General features: G+C 36.8%; 1 protein-coding gene across 1 annotated transcript in view; it reads right to left on the reverse strand.

Moving 5' to 3' along the window:
• Positions 1-20638, reverse strand: part of LOC127678103 (vomeronasal type-2 receptor 26-like) — a 40894-nt gene that overhangs the window by 11852 nt on the left and 8404 nt on the right. Inside the window, exons 4-5 of the mRNA XM_052172906.1 lie at positions 8745-8969; positions 3835-3958 (exon numbers count right to left, since the gene is read on the reverse strand). Coding sequence (XP_052028866.1) covers positions 3835-3958; positions 8745-8969 — 349 coding nt within the window. The remainder of the gene's footprint in view (positions 1-3834; positions 3959-8744; positions 8970-20638) is intronic.

Genomic DNA, 20638 nt, shown 5'->3' on the forward strand with positions numbered 1-20638 from the left:
AGAAAAAGGAACATTCCTCCACTTCTGGTGGGATTGCAAGGTGGTATTACCACTCTGTCAATTAGTTTGGTTGTTACTCAAAAAACTGGGCATAATACTACTGGAGGCCTCTGCTATACTACTCCTGGTCATATACCAGGGGATTCTACAGCCTGTAATAAGAACACATACGCCACTATGTTCATAGAAGTCCTATTTATAACAGCCAGAAGGTGGAAAGAACCAAGCTGTTCCCCAACAGAGGAATGGATACAGAAAATGTGATATATATATATATATATATATATATATATATATATATATATATATATATATATATATATATTCCAATAGTACTCTAATTGTACTCCAATAGTACTGCTATTCAGCCATTAAAAACAATGAATCCATGAAATTCTTAAACAAATGGATGGAACTGGAAAATATCATCCTTAGTGATGTAACCCAATCACAAAAGAACACTCATGGTATGCATTCACTGATAAATGGATATTAGCCCAGAAGCTTGGAATACCCAAGACCCATTTCCCATATCAAATCATGCCCAAGAAGGAGGAAGACCAATGTATGGATTTTTGGGTCCTTTATAGGAAGAAGAAAACATGCCCACAGAAGGAGATAAAGAGACAAAATTTAGAGCAGAGTCTGATGGAAAGACCATCCAGAGACTCCCTGAAAGTACCATAAGCCCTTTTCCCTCCTCCTGTTCTCCCATCCACCCCTTCCCACATCCCTGTTGTATTTTTGCCTTATACTGCTACACTGAGACTTTCCAGAACCAGGCTACTCCTCTGTACTTCATTTATATCATTTGATGTATGGATTATGTTTTGGGAATTCCAATTTTCTAGGCCAATATCCACTTATTAGTGAGTGCATACCATGATTAATCTTCTGAGACGGGGTTACCTCACTTAGTATGATGTTCTCTAGCTCCATCCATTTGTCTAAGAATTTCATGAATTCATTGTTTCTAATGGCTGAATAGTACTCCATTGTGTGTATATACCACATGTTTTGCATCCATTCTTCCATTGAGGGATACCTGGGTTCTTTCCACGTTCTTGCTATTATAAATAGGGCTGCTATGAACATAGTGGAACACGTATCTTTATTCACTGCTGGGGAATCCGCTGGGTATATGCCCAGGAGTGGTATAGCAGGATCCTCCAGAAGTGACTTGCCCAGTTTTCTGAGGAACCGCCAGACTGATTGTAACAATTTGCAACCCCACCAGCAGTGGAGGAGTGTTCCTCTTTCTACACATCCTAGTCAACACGTGCTGTCTCCTGAATTTTTAATCTTAGCCATTCTGACTGGTGTAAGGTGAAATCCCAGGGTTGTTTTGATTTGCATTTCCCTAAAGACTAAAGAAGTTGAGCATTTTTTTAAAGATACTTCTCAGCCAGTCATCCGAAGTTCTTCTGGTGAAAATTCGTTGTTTAGCTCTGTAGCCCATTTTTAATAGGGTAATTTGGATTGCTGGGGTTTAACTTCTTAAGTTCTTTGTATATTTTGGATATTAGCCCTCTATTTGATATAGGTTGATGAAGATCTTTTCCTTATTTGTTGTTTGCCAGTTTGTACTTTTGATTGTGTAATTTGCCTTACAGAAACTTTTTTAAGTTTATGAGGTCACACTCAGGGCTGGAATCAATCAAATGGAAACAAAGAGAACCATAGAAAGAATCAATGAATCCAGGAGCTGGTTCTTTGAGAAAATCAACAAGATAGATAAACCCTTAGCCAGACTGACCAAAGGGCACAGAGACAGTATCCAAATTAACAAAATTAGAAATGAAAAGGGGGATATAGCAACAGAAACTGAGGAAATTCAAAAAAATCATCAGAACCTACTACAAAAGCCTACACTCAACACAACTGGAGAATCTGGAGGAAATGGACAATTTCCTAGACAGATACCAAATACCAAAATTAAATCAGGATCAAATAGATCATCTAAACAGTCCCATAACCCCTAAAGAAATAGAAGGGTCATAGAAAGTCTTCCAATCAAAAAAAAAAAAATCACAGGACCAGATGGTTTAAATGCAGAATCCTATCAGACCTTCAAAGAAGACTTAACGCTAATACTTTTCAAACTATTCCACAAAAATAGAAATGGAAGAAACACTACCCAACTCCTTCTACGAAGACACAATTACGCTGATACCAAAACCACATGAAGATCCAACTAAGAAAGAGAACTTCAGACCAATTTCCCTTATGAACATCGATGCAAAATTACTCAATATAATTCTTGTCAACCAAATCCAAGAACACATAAAAACGATCATCCACCATGATCAAGTAGGCTTAATACCATTGGATGCTGAAAAAGCATTTGATAAAATTCAGCACCCTTTCATGCTTAAAGTCTTGGAAAGAACAGGAATTCAATACCCATACCTAAACATTCTAAAAGCAATATACAGCAAACTGGTAGCCAACATCAAACTAAATGGAGAGAAACTTAAGCGATCCCACTAATATCAGAGATTTGACAAGGCTGCATCCTCTCTCTTTATCTTTTAAATATTGCACTTGAGGTACTAGCTTGGGCAATTAGACAACATAAGGAGGTCAAAGGGATACAAACTTGAAAGGAAGAAGTCAAACTATCACTATTTGCAGATGATATGATAGTCTACCTAAGTGACCCAAAAACTTCACTAGAGAACTCTTACAGCTGATAAACATCTTCAGCAAAGTGGCAAGTTTAAATCAACTCAAGCAAATCAGTAGCCTTCCTATACTCAAAAAATAAGCAGGAAATTTCTTCTGAGAAAGAAATTAGGGAAATGATACCCTTCACAATATCCACAAACATTACAAAGTACCTTGGTGTGACTCTGACCAAACAAGTGAAAGAACTGTATGACAAGATCTTCAAGACTCTGAAGAAGGAAATGGAAGAAGACCTCAGAAAATGGAAAAATCTCCCATGCTCATAGATTGGCAGGATTAATTTAGTTAAAATAGCCATTTTGCCAAAAGCAATATGCAGATTCAATGCAATAACTATCAAAATCCCAACTCAGTTCCTCACAGAGTTAGAAAGAGCAATTATCAAATTCATCTGGAATAACAAAAAAACCCAGGATAGTTAAAACTATTCATAACAACAAAAGAAATTCTGGAGGAATCAGTATCCCTGACATCAAGCAACACTACAGAGCAATCGTGTTAAAAACTGCATGGTGTTGGTACAATGACAGGCAGATGAAACAATGGAATAGGATTGAAGATCAAAGAATGAACCCACACGACTATGGCCACTTGATCCTCGACAAAGGGGCTGAAAATATGCAGTGGATAGCCTTTTCAACAAATGGTGCTGGTTCAACTGGAGGTAAGCATGCAGAAGAATGCGAATGGATCCATCCTTAGCTCCTTGTACTAAGCTCAACTCCAAATGGCTCAAGGACCTCCACATAAAGCCAGACACTCAGAAGGTAATAGAAAAGAAACTGGGGAAGACCCTTGAGGACATCAGTACAAGGGAAACTTTCCTGAAGAGAACACCAATAGAGTATGCTCTAAGATCAAGAATTGCTTTTTTTTCAAGACAGGGTTTCTCTGTTCAGCCATGGCTGTCATGGTACTCTGTGGATCAGAATTGCCTTGAACTCAGAGACCCACATACTGAGAGTTGGCATTAAGAACTTTGCCACCTCCACCCAGCATTATCTTGCTTTAAAGTATTGAGAGTCAGCTACATAAATATAACTGTGTCTTCAGGTGTTGTGTTTTCACCCCTATCTAGTGGTACATCATTTCCTCATTCAGAACCATTTCTAGAAATTTCTACATTTGGAACCATTTTATAAATACCTGTTTCATTTGTAATCTCTCCAGCTGGACATGGGACACAATCACAACAACAGAATGCAAACCAACCGTCTTCTGTTTTCCTAAATCCAAGAGGACAACTTCGTTTGCAATTAGAAAAAGGAATCTGTATAGGAGACATGAGTCAAGCACAGGCAGTCAGCTCATGACATTCAGTATTAGCATTGAGATGGTAAGTTACAGCAGGATATCTGTGTACTATAAGAAAGAAGTACCAGACGTTTAGAGAGTATGAAGCCAAATTGCCTGTTTCTCCCTATCATAATTCTCTTTTTGAACTGTTGCTTTATTTTATTTCATTGTTTAATTGATTTTCTTGCTTTCATTTATTTCATTTTATTTATTTCATATATTTTGATCATATCCTTCCCTTTTCCCATCTCTGTCCCGTCAACCCCCTCTCAACCTGCCCAAATTTGAGTTCTTTCTCAAAAAAAAAAGAAAGAAAAAAAAGAAAAAACAAAACAAAACAACAACAACAACAACAACAACAAAAAACAGAATACATTCCCCCAAATAACTAAGCATCAAAACCTTGAAAATAAAATACAACAGTGCAAAAAGCAAAAGAAATAAAAACAAAACTGTAACCAAATAAAAGTATGTATGTGTTGTGGATTCCCCCTCTTGTGCTGCCCAACTACTCCTGGATATGAGACCTGTCTTGGGGTGCTTGATGTACCCAGTGTTTTGCATTGGAAAAAACTTATCAGGTCTCCTGCTGAACATAATGTTCCACATTACTACATATCACCTATTTTTATCACATCACAGAAATGTTCATTGTGAATAGTTACATCAATAAGAATATGAGTGTGCATATAATTTTACATTGAAATACAGAAATATCTGTCACATGACATTTAATCACACTGTTAACCCTGAGATTATATTATTTACTGAAAAATCTATTTCTAGTTGTGGTAAAGCTTAGTCCCAGAATATATCCTTAATCCCAACTAAAGAAGGTAAGTTACTTTATAGAATAAAGCACCCATGATTGAAAGTTAATTCTAATTGAGGGACAATCAAGGTGACAAATAAGAGAAAGATTTGAAAGAATGAGTCAGAGATAGGAAACACCCAACTCTCATTAGAGTAGACAGGAAAGAACAGCAATTTGCTAGGGTGCTAGCTTCTACAATCATGTACTGAGGTGTGACACAGTGATAGATGAAGGACAAAGGATGAAGGCCACTGGCCATTAACACCCTCTTATTGTTCTGGGGCCCAGAAACTGATGGCTTCTGACTATTTAATTATCTCTATTCTGGTGGTAGAAGGTGATGGCTTTGGACAATTAACTTGGTTTTGCGTATCCTGGGCCAAGAGCTGATATCTTCTTGCAGTTTACTCCTTCTGCAGAAGGATTTGATTAAGAAAAGAAACTTAGTTACTTGGACTCTTTAGACATTGTCTCAGACACCTCTTGCTAGGCAGGCAAGACTCTCAAATTTTGATAAAATTTTCCTAGACAGAAAGAAGGAAATAAAAAAGAAAGGAAGGAAGGAAGGAAGGAAGGAAGGAAGGAAGGAAGAAAGAAAGAAAGAAAGAAAGAAAGAAAGAAAGAAAGAAAGAAAGAAAGAAAGAAAGAAAGAAAGAAAGAAAGAAAGAAAGAAAGAAAGAAAGAAAGAAAGAACAGAGGGAAAGAGGGGGAGAGGGAGGGAAGGGAAGAGGGAGAGAGGGGTGGAAGGAATGAAGGAAGAAAGGAAGGAAAAGGAATGAAGGAAAGTAGGAAAGAATCGATGAAGGAAGGAAGAAAAGAAAAGAAAAAAGGAAAGGAAGGAAAGAAAAGAAATTAAGATTGTCAAATTAAGGGTACAGAAAAACAAACACACATTGGGAGAAGCAGAAAGATGCTACTCCAAGTCTTTATTATTGCTTTCAGTGTTTTTATAGATTTTTTGTTACAAAAATCTATGTAAAAAATATTACCTCATACACAAAATGTTAAAAGAACAAAAGGAATTACAGCAGAAAGTATATAAATTCAAAGCAGTGTTTCATTGTATGGGTTCATTATAAGTTCAAAGCAAAAGTTTCATATGGCCTTGCTTTTCCACAGTGAATACCTATTGGATATTTCTTAGATCTATAATTAAATAAATGTTTTCTCATTGATCATTAATTTTTTCCATATTGTTTTTTCCCTGGCACAATTAATCCAAGAAACATGAAGGTATAAAGAGCTCTATTTGCAACTTTTATTTTATAGGGTCCTTGAGAATACTTGTATCAATTTAGGAGCTCTCTAAAATCATGATCAGCAATTAGAAAATCAATTCATCAAAACAGTTTTATTACATGAAAGTATATCTTCATATTGATTCTGAAGGAAACGTACCCAATAAAATGAGTAAATACACAGAAATTAAGCTACATAATACTGTCAGGAAAGAGGAGCAATATGTAATTCAAAGTATCTGGGTGCACACAGATACTCTCAGAGTGCACACATTACAACCACTCAAAATTGTGGACTATCTCCAGAAATTTTACTCACTTGTCATAGCATTTCCAGAAAACCAAGCAACCCAATTAAAAAAAGGGGTACAGAGTTAAACAAAGAATTCTCACCTGAAGAACTTCGGATGGCGGAGAAGCATCTTAAAAAATGCTCAACTTCATTAGTCATTAGGGAAATGCAAATCAAAACAACCCTGAGATTTCACCTTACACCAGTCAGAATGGCTAAGATTAAAAATTCAGGAGATAGCAGGTGTTGGAGAGGGTGTGGAGAAAGAGGAACACTCCTCCACTGCTGGTGGGGTTGCAAATTGGTACAACCACTCTGGAAATCAGTCTGGCGGTTCCTCAGAAAACTGGGCACCTCACTTCCAGAAGATCCTGCTATACCACGTCTGGGCATATACCCAGAGGATTCCCCACCATGTAATAAGGATACATGCTCTACTATGTTCATAGCAGCCCTATTTATAATTGCCAGATGCTGGAAAGAACCCAGGTATCCCTCAACAGAAGAGTGGATGCAAAAAATGTGGTATATCTACACAATGGAGTACTATTCAGCCATTAGAAACAATGAATTCATGAAATTTTTAGGCAAATGGATGGAACTAGAGAACATCATACTAAGTGAGGTAACCCTGACTCAAAAGGTGAATCATGGTATGCACTCACTAATAAGTGGATATTAACCTAGAAGACTGGAATACCCAAAACATAATCCACACATCAAATGAGGTACAAGAAGAAAGGAGGAGTGGCCCCTTGTTTTGGAAAGACTCAGTGAAGCAGTATTCAGCAAAACCAGAACGGGGAAATGGGAAGTGGTGGGTGGGAAGACAGGGGGAGAGCAGGGGGCTTACAGGACTTTCGGGGAGTGGGGGGGCTAGAAAAGGGTAAATCATTTGAAATGTAAATAAAAAATATATCGAATAAAAAATAAAAGAATTGACAAATGAAATAAAAAAAAAGAAACATAAAGAGGATGAGGGTTGGGGATCAATGAGTTTTAATACACAACTTGTACAGAGAGAGGTTGTAGAGAGTACAAGCTAGACACAGGTAATGAGAGAACCAGCAGAACTTGAGAAGGAGCCAAAAGATTAGAACATATTGCCAAACTTAGTATGAAGCAAAGCAGAGCAAATTCAGTCAGAAACTGAGAATTCAGATTGAAACAGTCAGCTTGAAGAAGACATTGAGCCAGAATACCCAAGTTAAACCAGTCAGCCAGAACTCAGAAAGACGTAGAGATGGGGAGCTTCTTCATCTTTAAGTCTCAAAGGCTATAAATGTTCTAAAACTAGAATAGACTATAGGAGTCTAGAAGCATCCTGAAATAGAATTAGGATAGCAGGTGGAGGCAGTAAGCCTCAGAGATGACAATTAACTTCATAAAGTGAAAGTTATATTTATAAGTCCTTATTTGGGTAGAATGGTTTCATCCACATGTGTTTATTTTATTTATTTACGGAAGGCAGTTACTTCCACTACAGCCTTGACCACTATGATGCATCCAAATAGCTGCCCAAGATGTTATTTCTTTTTCCTCTTTTCTTTTTTCTTTTTTCTTTCTAAGTAAGCCATGTGTGTATCTGTTCATTACAAGAATGAAACCACCTGAAGAATTAATCCAAACTGAATCAGTAACACAGTGATTTGTAGGCAGAAAGTTAAGGTATTCAGCATTAGAAAGGACAAAATAAGGGCACTCTCAACCTGATGGCACTCAACATTCCCTTAACCCTGTTGTGGCATGCCCCATTCCCTAGTGTTCTGGCTGATCTCCACCTCTGCAGTCACCTGGCTACAGGCAGGCTTTCCCTGACCCTTGGTTACCTGGGTACATTTACTATAAATGGATACTTCCTGCCCCTCCAAGTTCTCTTTTATCATTCTTCTCTCTCTCTCTCTCTCTCTCTCTCTCTCTCTCTCTCTCTCTCTCTCTCTCTCTCTCTCTCTCTCTCTCTCCCTCCTCTCTTTTTCATTCTCTCTTTCACATGGTCATGATCGTCCCTCATCTCTCTGTCTTCTCTTTCTCCCTTTCTCATTTTAGTCTTTTAATAATAAAACATAAATCTATTAACTGTCACTTTTATTAAACCTTCAGTGTAAAAGCACAGATCAAACCTCAACATTTCCAGCAGAGAATGGAAATGATACAAGCCAGACTCCACTCAGCCTGCTGAGCCCCCGCACAGCTAAACAGCTTCACCTATAACAGGTATTCAGGGCTGTGCTAATGACCGTGCCCACTAGGCCTGCAGCTCCTGTCCTGTCGGCCTTCCATAAGTTTGGTCCTGCTGGTGTTCCTATCCCCTCAGAATCTGCATGCCAGAGCTCTCCTATGAAGGAACTCCTGCCACCATCACCTGCACACTCTCCTCCTTTTTTTCCCCATAAGTGCTGACTTTAAAGATACTCACCTGATTGTTGAATACACCCAAATATATGAGTTTGTCATTTAGGGAAAGATAGTGAACACTGTTAGATTCAAACAGAAACTCGCCAACTTTCACTTGAGCTTTGGTACCACTCTGCAGAGGATGGTAAGTAAAGATGTCAATCTTGGTTGCTGAATCTTCCTGGTTCACAATGTTCTCCTCATTGATGTTTCTTCCAAGTTGGCCCTTTTGTAAGAATGGATGGAGCTTAAAGAAAAAATAACTGTCAGAAATTGCAGTATAACTCACTGGGATGCAAATAAACCTGGATACTATAATTGCCCTCTCTTTCACTCACTGTATGGCCCTGTGGCTTTGATTTTTGTTTCACTTATCAAATATTTATCATAAGAGTAGTGCATGTAGGACTATACAAAGACATTGACATAGATATATGCTTTTCACCAAAACTATCACCACTATTTAGGTTTTATTTCTGAACTTTTCTCAGTCACTCAGTATTGACTCTGGCAGACAGATTCTAAATTTTGAAATTAACTATTTGAAAAATTATGAAATATAAAAACGATTTGAATAAGGTTGTTTAAACTTTTGCATAAGAGATTTTCAGAAAAGCCACAATTTTTCAGTAAAGTCAGCAGAGGCTTTTCCCAACTGTAGACCTTGCATTCTATAATACCCACATTCCAGACATGATATGCATACTGGTGAAATGCTGGCACAACTGTTATGGGAATAAACAACTTCTTGCTCATGGTATTTTTGTGGATGTCCTTATAAGACAGACTCATGCCTGTTACTACAAACCTATTTTAGGTCAATGTCTTGGGAGATCAGAAGTCCTATGGGTGTGCCTCCTACTTCTGTTTGGCTAAGAGGACACATTATTGGATTTCTTTCTGAATATTTATATACATGATATACTGCTATTGTCAGATTATATCAGAGAATTTCTCTATGCCATGAATATTGACTGGTCATATTGAAATAGGACAGTCATGAGAGGATTCCCAAATCATAGAAACCATTGGGAAAGAGGGGATTGAGAGAATGAACAAATCAGATGCTGGTTAGGAGGTCTATGAAATACTCTCTTTTAGGTGTGACATGGTCATGTCACTCAGGAGCTTATGGTAACTAAGTCTGCTTGTATAGAAACAGAACAAGATTGAGCCCATAAAAATGTTTAACTTCAGATGAGGGAGGAAGTTTATAGGGTCAAGCCCATCACATGAGCAATGTAAGAATTTAAAAGATTCTAAAGGAGAGGAAGTCATTGTCATTAGAAATACCAACATTTTTGTATTCCTTCTGCCTCATTGGATAACTGCATATCCATGCCCATATGGAAGGCCCTGTATGTCATAACTCTAGTGGGTCATGAAAGAAAAAACAAATCAAAAGACATGACTATAGAATAGGGAGATAGTGAGAGACTGGAGAATCAGTGAGTATGCAGAGAGCTAAGAGACTTAGAGAAATGGGGTTGAAGAAAAGCATTTTCTATTTGTATGCTTGTTGTACCTGTCAAAGAATACATTGCTTTAATAGACTATATATGGTAGATATACAAAAAAACTACACTTGACCTAATAATTTAAAATAAAAGCAAACAAAAAACCCAATTCTCTGAAGAATTAAGTGAAAAATGTCCATTCTTGAGAGAGGAGTTTGTTTTACTTTTAAGTTTGAATCAGCAAAATTTTCTCCTCTTAAAGTGAAGGGAAAATGAATATGATCATATTTAAAAATACTCAAGAGTAAAATTTTATTCATGTTCCAGTCATGTAGAAAAGTTAAAGTAAACTTTCACAGAAAAGGAAATGTGTGTTATCTAGAAAATGAAACTGACATACAGTCAAGAACAGCAAAGAAGCAGAATAACACAGTTAAATTGAGCATTGTATCTTCTTTATCTTTGTGGTAGGCTATAATTTGCTCAAAACCACAAAGTGAATGCAACACTACCTGGGTATTTCTTTAGATGAATGAAACACTTGACAACACTGCTAAAACAGATAGAAAACAGAAAGCAGAAGAGTTCCCAAATACATCAGCATTACTGATTAGCAGTACTTGCTAATATATCTTGAACACGTTTGAAAACCACCAGAATATTTTATGTATAACTGATATTCTTAGAGAAAAATTCGAATGGAAGATATTCAATTGAATCTAAAGAAATCAGATAAATAGATGAACTAAAGGGGTCAACTGCCCCATATAAAAAATTCTCACATGATAGACATTTTTAAAAAGATTAATAGTGAATTTAAGGTAAGTACAATAAATGCATGAATTTAAAACAGAAACAATACATAGCACCCCATCTCTAGGCTGTACAAGAGGCCAGCTGTGCATCTGGAGGTCAGCTGGGAAGAAGCAATGTGCTCTGGTGAGTCTGGCCCTGCAAAGCTGAGGATCCAGTCCTGAGGCCTTTGGTGGGAGCCTTCTGGTCTCTGCTTCAGGATCTGGAACAGCCTGGGCTAGAGATTCCAGTCCTAAGCCCTCGAGCAGGAACCTTCCAGTCTCTACCTTGGGATTGGGAACACCCTGGGCCATAGCACCCCATCACCCGGCTGTGCAAAAGGCCAACTGTGCACTCAGAGGCTGGCTGGGAGGAAGCAGCGAGCTCTGGTGAGTCTGGCCCTGCAGAGGTGAGGATCCAGTCCTGAGGTCTCTGGCGGCAGCCTTCTGGTCTCCACTTCAGGATTGGGAACAGCCGGGCCACAGCCTCCATCTCCAGGAAGTGCAGGAGTCCAGCTGTGCACCCAGAGGCCAGCTGTGAAGAGGCAGCTTGCACTGGGTGAGTCCAGCATTGACAAAAAGACCAACTAACACCAGTGAGATGGCAAAAGGCAAACATAAAATGTTACTAACAGAAATCAAGGCAATAGGGCAGCATCTGGAAACAATTATCCATTAACACCATGTCCTGGATACCCTAACACACCAGAAAAACAAGATTTGGATTTAAAATCACTGGTCATGAGGTTGTTGCAGGATCACATAAAGGACATAAATAAATCACTTTAAAAAATAATGGATCAAAAGTTAGAAACCCTTACAAGGAAAACACAAAAATCATTGAAAGAAATTGAGAATACAGAAGACAATAAGGAGGAAACTCAAAAATCACTTGAAATACAGTTGAACTTTGGTCAACAGGCTGAGGTCATGAAAGAGGAAACACAAAAAAAAAATCTCTTAAAGAATTACAGGAAAACACAAACAAGCAAGTGCAGGAGCTAACCAAAGTCATCCAAGATCTAAAATCAGATGTAGAAATAGCTATGAAATTGTAAAGGGAAACAACGTTGGAGATAGAAAACCTTGGGAAGAAATCTGGGGCCATAGATGCAAATATCAACAACAGAATACAAGAGCTAGAAGAAAGAATCTCAGATGGTGAAGATACCATAGAAACCATGGACTCAACAGTTAAAGAAAATGCAAAATGCAAAAAGCTGGTAACCCAAAGCATCCAGGAAATCCAGGACACAATAAGAAGACCAAACCCAAGGATTTAGGCATAGATGAGAGTGAAGAGTGGCCTTTACAACTTAAAGGGCCAGCAAATATCTTCAATAAAATTATGGAAGAAAACATCCCTAAACTAAAGAGAGAGATGCCCATGAATATAAAAGAAGCCTACAGAACTCCCAACAGACTGGACCAGAACAGAAATACCTCCCATCACATAATAATCAAAACCCCAAATGTACTAAACAAAGCAAGAATATTAAAGACAGTAAGAGAAAAAGGCAGAGTAACATATAAAGGAAGTCCTATCAGAATTACACCAGACTTCTCAGCAGAGACTATGAAAGCTAAAAGATCCTGGGGAGATCTCATGCAGACTATAAGAGAACACAAATGCCAGCCAAGACTACTATACCCAGCAAAACTCTCAATCACCATAGATGGAGAAACTAAGATGTTCCATGACAAAACCAAGTTTACCCAATATCGTTCCACAAACCCAGCCCTACAAAGGATAATAGGAGGAAAACATCAATACAAGGAGGGAAACCTCACCCTGGAAAAAATGAGATAGTAACCTTCTTAAATCAAACACAAAAGAACATAAAAAATCAAATTTAAAAAATAACATCAGAAATGACAAGAAGTAATAATCACTATTCCTTAATATCTCTTAACATCAATGGACTCAAATCCCCAATAAAAAGACATAGACTAACAGACTGAATATGTAAACAGGACCCCACATTTTGCTGCATATAGGAAACACTCCTCAGTGTCAAAGACAAACACTACCTTAGCTTAAAAGACTGTAAGACAATTTTACAAGCAAATGGTCTCACGAAACAAGCAGGAGTAGCTATTCTAATATCAGATAAAATTGACTTTCAACCCAAAGTCATCAAAAGAGACTCTGAGGGACACTTTTTGCTGGTGAAAGGAAAAATACACCAAGAATAACTCTCGATCCTGAACATATATACTCCAAATGTAAGGGCACTTGTCTTCATAAAAGAAACTTTACTAAAGTTCAAAGCACACGTTGCACCTAACACAATAATTGTGGGTGACTTCAACCCTGCACTTTCCTCAATAGACTGACCAGGAAAACAGAAAATAAACAGGGACACAATGAAACTAATTGAAGCTTTGGACCATATAGATTTAATATATATATATATATATATATATATATATATATATATATATATATATATATATATATATATGTATGTATATATATGTAAAACACACACACACACACACACACACACATATATAACACAATGAAAGCAGTGCTAAGAGGAAAACTCATAGCCCTGAGTACCTCCACCAAAAATAATAATAATAATAATAATAATAATAAATAAATAAATAAAAAAGAGAAGAAAATGGAGAGAGCAAACACTAGCAGCTTAATGACACATGTGAAAGCCCTGGAACAAAAAGAAGCTATTTCAAATAGGAGAAATAGAAGGCAGGAAATCATCAAATTCAGGGCTACAATCAATCAAGTAGAAACAAAGAACTATACAAAGAATCAACAAAACCAGGAACTGGTTCTTTGAGAAAACAAACAAGATAGATAAACCCTTAGCCAGACTAACCAAAGGGCCAGAGACAGTATCCAAATTAAGAAAATTAGAAATGAAAAGGGAGATATAACAACAGAAACTCAGGAAATTCAAAAAAATCATCAGATTCTACTACAAAAGCCTATACTCAACACAACTGGAGAATCTGGAGGAAATGGACAGTTCCCTAGAAAGATATCAGACAAAAAAGTTGATGAAATAGATTATCTAAACAGTCCCATAACCACTAAAGAAATAAAAGGGGTCATAGAAAGTATCCCAACCAAACAAAGCACAAGACCAGATGGCTTCAGTGCAGAATTCTATCAGACCTTCATAGAAGACCTAACCCTAATACTCTTCAAACTATTCCACAAAATAGAAAAAAAAGGAACATTACTGAACTTTTTCTTGAAGCCAAATTATGGTGATATGAAAACCAGACAACGATCCAACAAAGAAAGAGAACTTCAGGCCAATTTCCCTTATGAATATTGATGCAAAAATACTTATTATAATTCTTGCCAAACGAATCCAAGAACACATCAATATGATCATCCACCAAGATCGAGTAGGCTTCTTCCCAGGGATGCAGGGATGATTCAATATAAGGAAATCCATCAATGCAATCCACTAAATAAACAAACTCAAAGGAAAAAAACATATGATCATTTCATGAGATGCTAAAAATGCATTTGACAAAATTCAGCATCCTTTCATGCTAAAAGTCTTGGAATGAGCAGGAATTCAAGGTCCTTACCTAAACACAGTTAAAGCAATAGAGAGTTAACTGGTAGCCAACATCAAAGTAAATGGAGAGAAACTTGAAGCTAAAATCAGAGACTAGACAAGACTGTTCCCTCACTCCATATCTTTTCATTATAGTACATTCTAGCTAGAGCATTTAGACAACATAAGGAGGTCAAATGGATACAAATTGGTAAGGAAGCAGTCAAATTATCACTATTTGCAGAAGATATGATAGTATACTTAAGTGACCCCCCCAAAAAAAATCCACCAGAGAACTCCTACAGCTGATAAGCAACTTTAGCAAAGTGACTGGTTACAAAATCAACGCAAGCAAATCAGTAGCCTTTCTGTACTCAAAAGATAAGCAAACTGAGAAAGAAATTAGGGAAATGACACCCTTCACAATAGCCACAAACAGCATAAAGTATCTTGGGGTGACTCTAACCAAACAAGTGAGAAACCTATATGACAAGAACTTCAGATCTCTGAACAAGGAAATCGAAGACTACAGAAAATGGAAAAAACTTCCATGCTAGTGGACAGGCAGGATTAATATAGTTAAAATGGCCGTCTTGCCAAAAGCAATCTACAGATTCAATGCAATCCCCATCAAAATCCCAACTCTTTCTTAATAGAGCTAGAAAGAGCAATTCTTATATTCATCTGGAATAACAAAATACCCAGGATAGCTAAACCTATTCTCAACAGTAAAACAACTTCTGGGGGAATCAGTATCCCAGACCTCAAACATTACTACAGAGCAATAGTGATAAAAGCTGCATGGTATTGGTACAATGTCAGGCAAGCGGATCAATGGAATATGATTGAAGACCCAGAAAGGAACCCACACACCTATGGTCGCTTGATCTTTGACAAAGGATCTGAAGGCATCCAGTGGAAAAAAAGAGAGCCTTTTCAACAAATGGTGCTTGTTCAATTGGAGATAAGCATGCAGAAGAATGCAAAACGATCAATTCATATTTTCTTGTACTAAGCTCAACTCCAAGTGGATCAATGACCTGCACATAAAACCTGACACACTGAAACTAATAGGAAAAAAAAAAAACTGGGGAAGACCCTTGAAGACATAGCTACAGAGGAAAAATTTCCTGAACAAAATTCCAATAACTTATGCTCTAAGATGAATAATTGACAAATAGGACCTCATAAAACTACAAAGTTTCTGTAAGGTAAAGGACACTGTCAAAAGTACAAAATGACAACCAACAGATTGGGAAAGGATCTTCAACAACGCTAAATATGACAGAGGGCTAATATCTAATATATACAAAGAACTCAAGAAGTTAGACCCCAGGGAACCAAATAACCCTATTAAAAATGGGGTACAGATCTAAACAAAGAATTTTCACCCAAAGAAATTCAGATGGCTTAGAAGCACCTTAAGAAATGCTGAACATCATTAGTTATTAGGGAAATGCAAATCAAAACAACCCTGAGATTTCAACTCACACCAATCAGAAAGGAGACAGCAGGTATTGGTGAGGATGTGGAGAAAGAGGAACACTCCTCCACTGCTGGTGGGATTGCAAGATGGTGCAACTACTTTGGAAATCAGTCTGGTAGTTCCTCAGAAATCTGGGCATGACACTTTCGGAGGACTCCACTATACCACTCTCGGGCATATACCCAGAGGATTGCCCGGCATGCAATAAGGACACATGCTTCACTATGTTCATAGCAGCCTTATTTATAATAGCCAGAAGCTTGAAAGAACCCAGATGTTCCTCAATGGAGGAATGGATATAGAAAATGTGGTATATTTACACAATGGAATACTACTCAACAATTAAAAACAATGAATTCATGAATTTTTTAGGCAAAGGGTTGAAACTAGAAAATATCATCCTAAGTGAGGTAACCCAATCACAAAAGAATACACATGGAATGCAATCTCTGATAAGTGAATATTAATTCTTCCAGAAGCTCTGAAAACCCAAGGCATAATTAGCATATCAAATGACTCCCATTAAGAAGCAAGGAGAGGGTCCTGATCTAGTAAAGGCTTGGTCTAGCATTGGAGGGGAGTATGAGGACAGAGAAAAAGGAGAGAGGTGTTTGGAGAATGGGTGGAGAGAAGAAGGTTTATGGGACATATGAGGAGGGGGGAACTGGGAAAGGAGAAATCATTTGGAATATAAAAAAGAATATAGAAAATAAAAATATATAATAAAAAATATCCCACAAAAAAAAATAAATAGTAAACCAGAAACAAATTAGAGTAAAATACTACATTCAACCAGACAAACAAAAAGCTGTCAAGACTTGATTGTGTACTAGTTGACATGAAATCCAGAGGGAGAGTCAGTGTCCCTGACATAAAACATGCAGAAAATATGGGGCACTGAGAAAGAACAAATTTAATAGAAATAAAAATCAAGATAATGGGAATAGAACAAGGAGAAGATCCTACCTCGAAGTCCCATATTTAACACACTCAAAAAAGAAAAATTACCTAATTCTTAAAAAGAAGAAAAAAATGCCTATAAATGTACAAGAAGTATACAGAACATAAAATAGATTGGATCCGAAAATAAACTCACTTTTCTATACAATAATCAGAACACTGAACATATAGAACATAGAATAATAAACACTTCAAGTAGAAAAGGCCAAGTAACATATACAGGTAGACGTATTCAAATTGCACAAACTTCTCAGTGGAGACTAGAAACAGATAAGCAATTACATTGTAGACTCTAAGATACAACAGATGCCCAGATCACTATACCCAGCAAAACTTTCAATCACCATTGCTGGAGAAAACATGAATTCTGTGATAAACACAAATTCAAACAACATCTGTCCACAAATTCATTGCTACAGATGGTGCTAAAATGAAAACTCCAACACTAGAAGGTAAAATACACCAATGAAAATATAAGAAATTTATAAAGTCACAGCAGAAAAAACAAAAGAGGGAAGTATGCAGAAAAACAAACACACATGCACTCATACTCAAACATACAACCACTTCTGGCACCCAACATAAACAAGAAGTGTCAATGATATCTCTTAATATCAATGGACTTAATTCCTCAATAAAAAGATACAGGCTATCAGAACAGATCTGCAAACAAGATCCAACCTTTCAAAGCAAATATGAAACACATCTCAAAATCTACATAGTAGTTATATCAGATTAAGGGTTGGGGAAAGGATTTCTAAGCAAATGGACCTAAAAGTCAATGTATAATAGATATTCTAACATCTGATAAAATAGACTTCAAAAGAAAATTACTCAAAAGAGATGGGAAAGAACATTCATACTCATCAAAGGACAAATCCACCAATATGATATCCCAACGCTCAACAACTATACAACAAACATCTAAAACCAAGTCTGTTAAAGGAACACCAGAAAATCTCAAATCACACATCAGTCTCACATATTGATAGTGGGAGACTATAATATCCCACCCACTATCACCAATGAATGAGTCAACCTGATAAAAGCTCAGGGGGCTTACGGGACTTTCGGAGAGTGGGGGGGGGTGGGCTAGGAAAGGGGAAATCACTTGAAATGTAAATAAATTATATCGAATAAAAAAAATTTAAAAAAAAAAGCTCAATAAATCCTGGAACTAAGAGATGTTATTAATAAATTGGACCTTACATAGAAAGTTAGCCAAAAAAGATCAAAGGATGCAGACAAGAAAATAAAAATTCAAGACATCATTATTACAGATAATATGATAGTATATATAAGCAAACCCCAAAATTCTACAGGGAGCTTGTATGGCTGAGATCACTTTCAGTAGTGTGCCTGGATACAAGAATAACTCAAAGAAATAATTATTAGCCTTCCTATATACAAATGACAGACTGAGAAATATATCAGCGAAACAATATTCTTCACAATAACCACAAAATATAAAGTACTATTGGGTAGCCAAATCAAGGAAGCAAAAGACTAGTATGAAAAAAAAGTTTAAATCTTGGAAGGAAACTGAGGAACATACGAGAAGAAGGAAAGAACTCCTGCCCTCATGGATCAGGAGAATAACATAATAAACAGTAAAAGAACTTCCAGAGGTAACACCATTCCTAACTTTAAAGTGGACAACAGTGCTATAGTAATGAAAACCACAAAGAATTCTCATAAAAACAGACATGGTGAGCAATGGAAATGAATTGTAAATCCAGAAATAAATCGACACATGTATAGTCACCTTATTTTTATAAAGGATCCATAAACACACAATAGAAAAAAAAAGAATATTTTAAAATGGTGCTGATCTAACTGGCTATCATCATGTTGAAGAATATTACTAGATCCATATTAGCCCTGTTCAAAAATCAAGGCTAAATGATGATCACAACATTAAAACAGAATTGATGGAATACTGAACTTTATGGAAGATAAACAGGGATTAGCATTGAAAATATTTATAAATTCTTGTAATATCAATGGTAATTGTGTTCCTGAAAAAACACTTTAAATGAGAAAATTTACATGCACATAGCTGCTGGAAACCAATATTTGATAGAAGAAAAAGTAATGAACATAATAACTCTGGATTATCAGAGGGAGGTGGATTAGCCAAATGGAGGTTAGCAAGTAGCCCAAACATTGAGCTGTTTAAAGCATATTAAATTATAAAGACTGAGTGTGTGTTTTTCATTTGAGAACCTAGACCTTTAGGGAAGATAGTGTGGAATGTGCTGCCAAAATTTAACTCTATACATTCTAGCACAGGAGAAACTTTCTAAACAGAACACAGATAGGATCTCATGACAGCAAAAGCTTCTGAGAGGCAAAGGACATCAATAGGAAAAAATGGCAGTCAACAGAATGGAAAAGGATTTTTTACCAGCTCTAAATCTGATAGAGATATAATACACAAAATATATAAAGAATTGAAGACACAAGACATCAACAAACCACAAATCTAATTTTTTAAAATTAGGTATGGAGTTAAACAGAGAATTCTCAATAGAGAAATCTCAAAGTGGTGAAAATCATATAAAAATAATATTCAACATCCTTATCCATTAGGGAAATGCAAATCAAAACTACTTTGAGCTTATCTTGGACACATGTCAATATGGCGAAAATCAATGTTTCAAGTTACAGTATATAATGACAAGGAAATGGAGCCAGGGGAACATAATTACATTGATGAAGGGAGGGCAAACTTGTACAGCGACTATAGAAATAATTATGATGGGTCCTCAGAAAATTGGGTATCTATCTACTTCATGACCCATCTATACCACTCTTGAGCATATACCCAAAGGACACTACATCTTACCACAAGGACACTTGCTCAATTAGTTCATAATGTCTTTGTTTAAAATATCAGGAAACTAGAAGCAAAGTCGATGTTTCTCAATGGAAGAATGGATAAAGAGAATGTGGTACATTTACTTAATGGAATACTACTCTGGAGAGTGTAAGTAACCAGGTGAGTTCTTGGGGTTGGAGGTAGACTGGTCAAATGAATATCCCTGGGAATGCAAAAGATTTGTTGGATAGATGAGAGTGTGTGTGGAGATAGGAACAAGAAGGAAAAAGATTCTGAAGGGTGGTACAAAGGGAGAGGGTATGGACAGAGACACACAGAGAGAGATGGAATATTAGCGCATTTAGAGTAGATGTTAAAACTATGAAATGGAACTTCCTGAAACCTATGAAAGTCACCTTAGTGAGAACGTAGTAATGGAGGATATGGAACCTGAACGGGCCATCTTTTGTAAGCAGGAAAGGCTTCCAGTGGTACATGTCTGACACCAACAAATTCATCAGACCTTGAACTCACAATCTGTCCTGACTACAAGATGTAATGAGGAAATGATTGCTCAGAATGTGTGGGACTGATCAACCAATGAATTACTGGTTTAATTTGAGGTTCAGGACATGAGAGGCAACCTATGAAAGATACAGCCTGTTTTGCAAGGAATATGAAGCTATCTGGTGCAGAGAACTAAGGTAGAACCAAGTATAATAGACCACAACAACAGCAACAAGTCAAAGAAGTAAACTGTAAAACAGTCGTGTATGATAATGTCTAGTCTCATAAAAGCTATGTCTTCTTCTAGGGTCTGTTTATCAAAACAAAACAAACTTTTGGCATCAAATGTACCTGA

Source organism: Apodemus sylvaticus, chromosome 2, assembly GCF_947179515.1.
Source record: "Apodemus sylvaticus chromosome 2, mApoSyl1.1, whole genome shotgun sequence".
NCBI classification, from domain to species: domain Eukaryota; kingdom Metazoa; phylum Chordata; class Mammalia; order Rodentia; family Muridae; genus Apodemus; species Apodemus sylvaticus.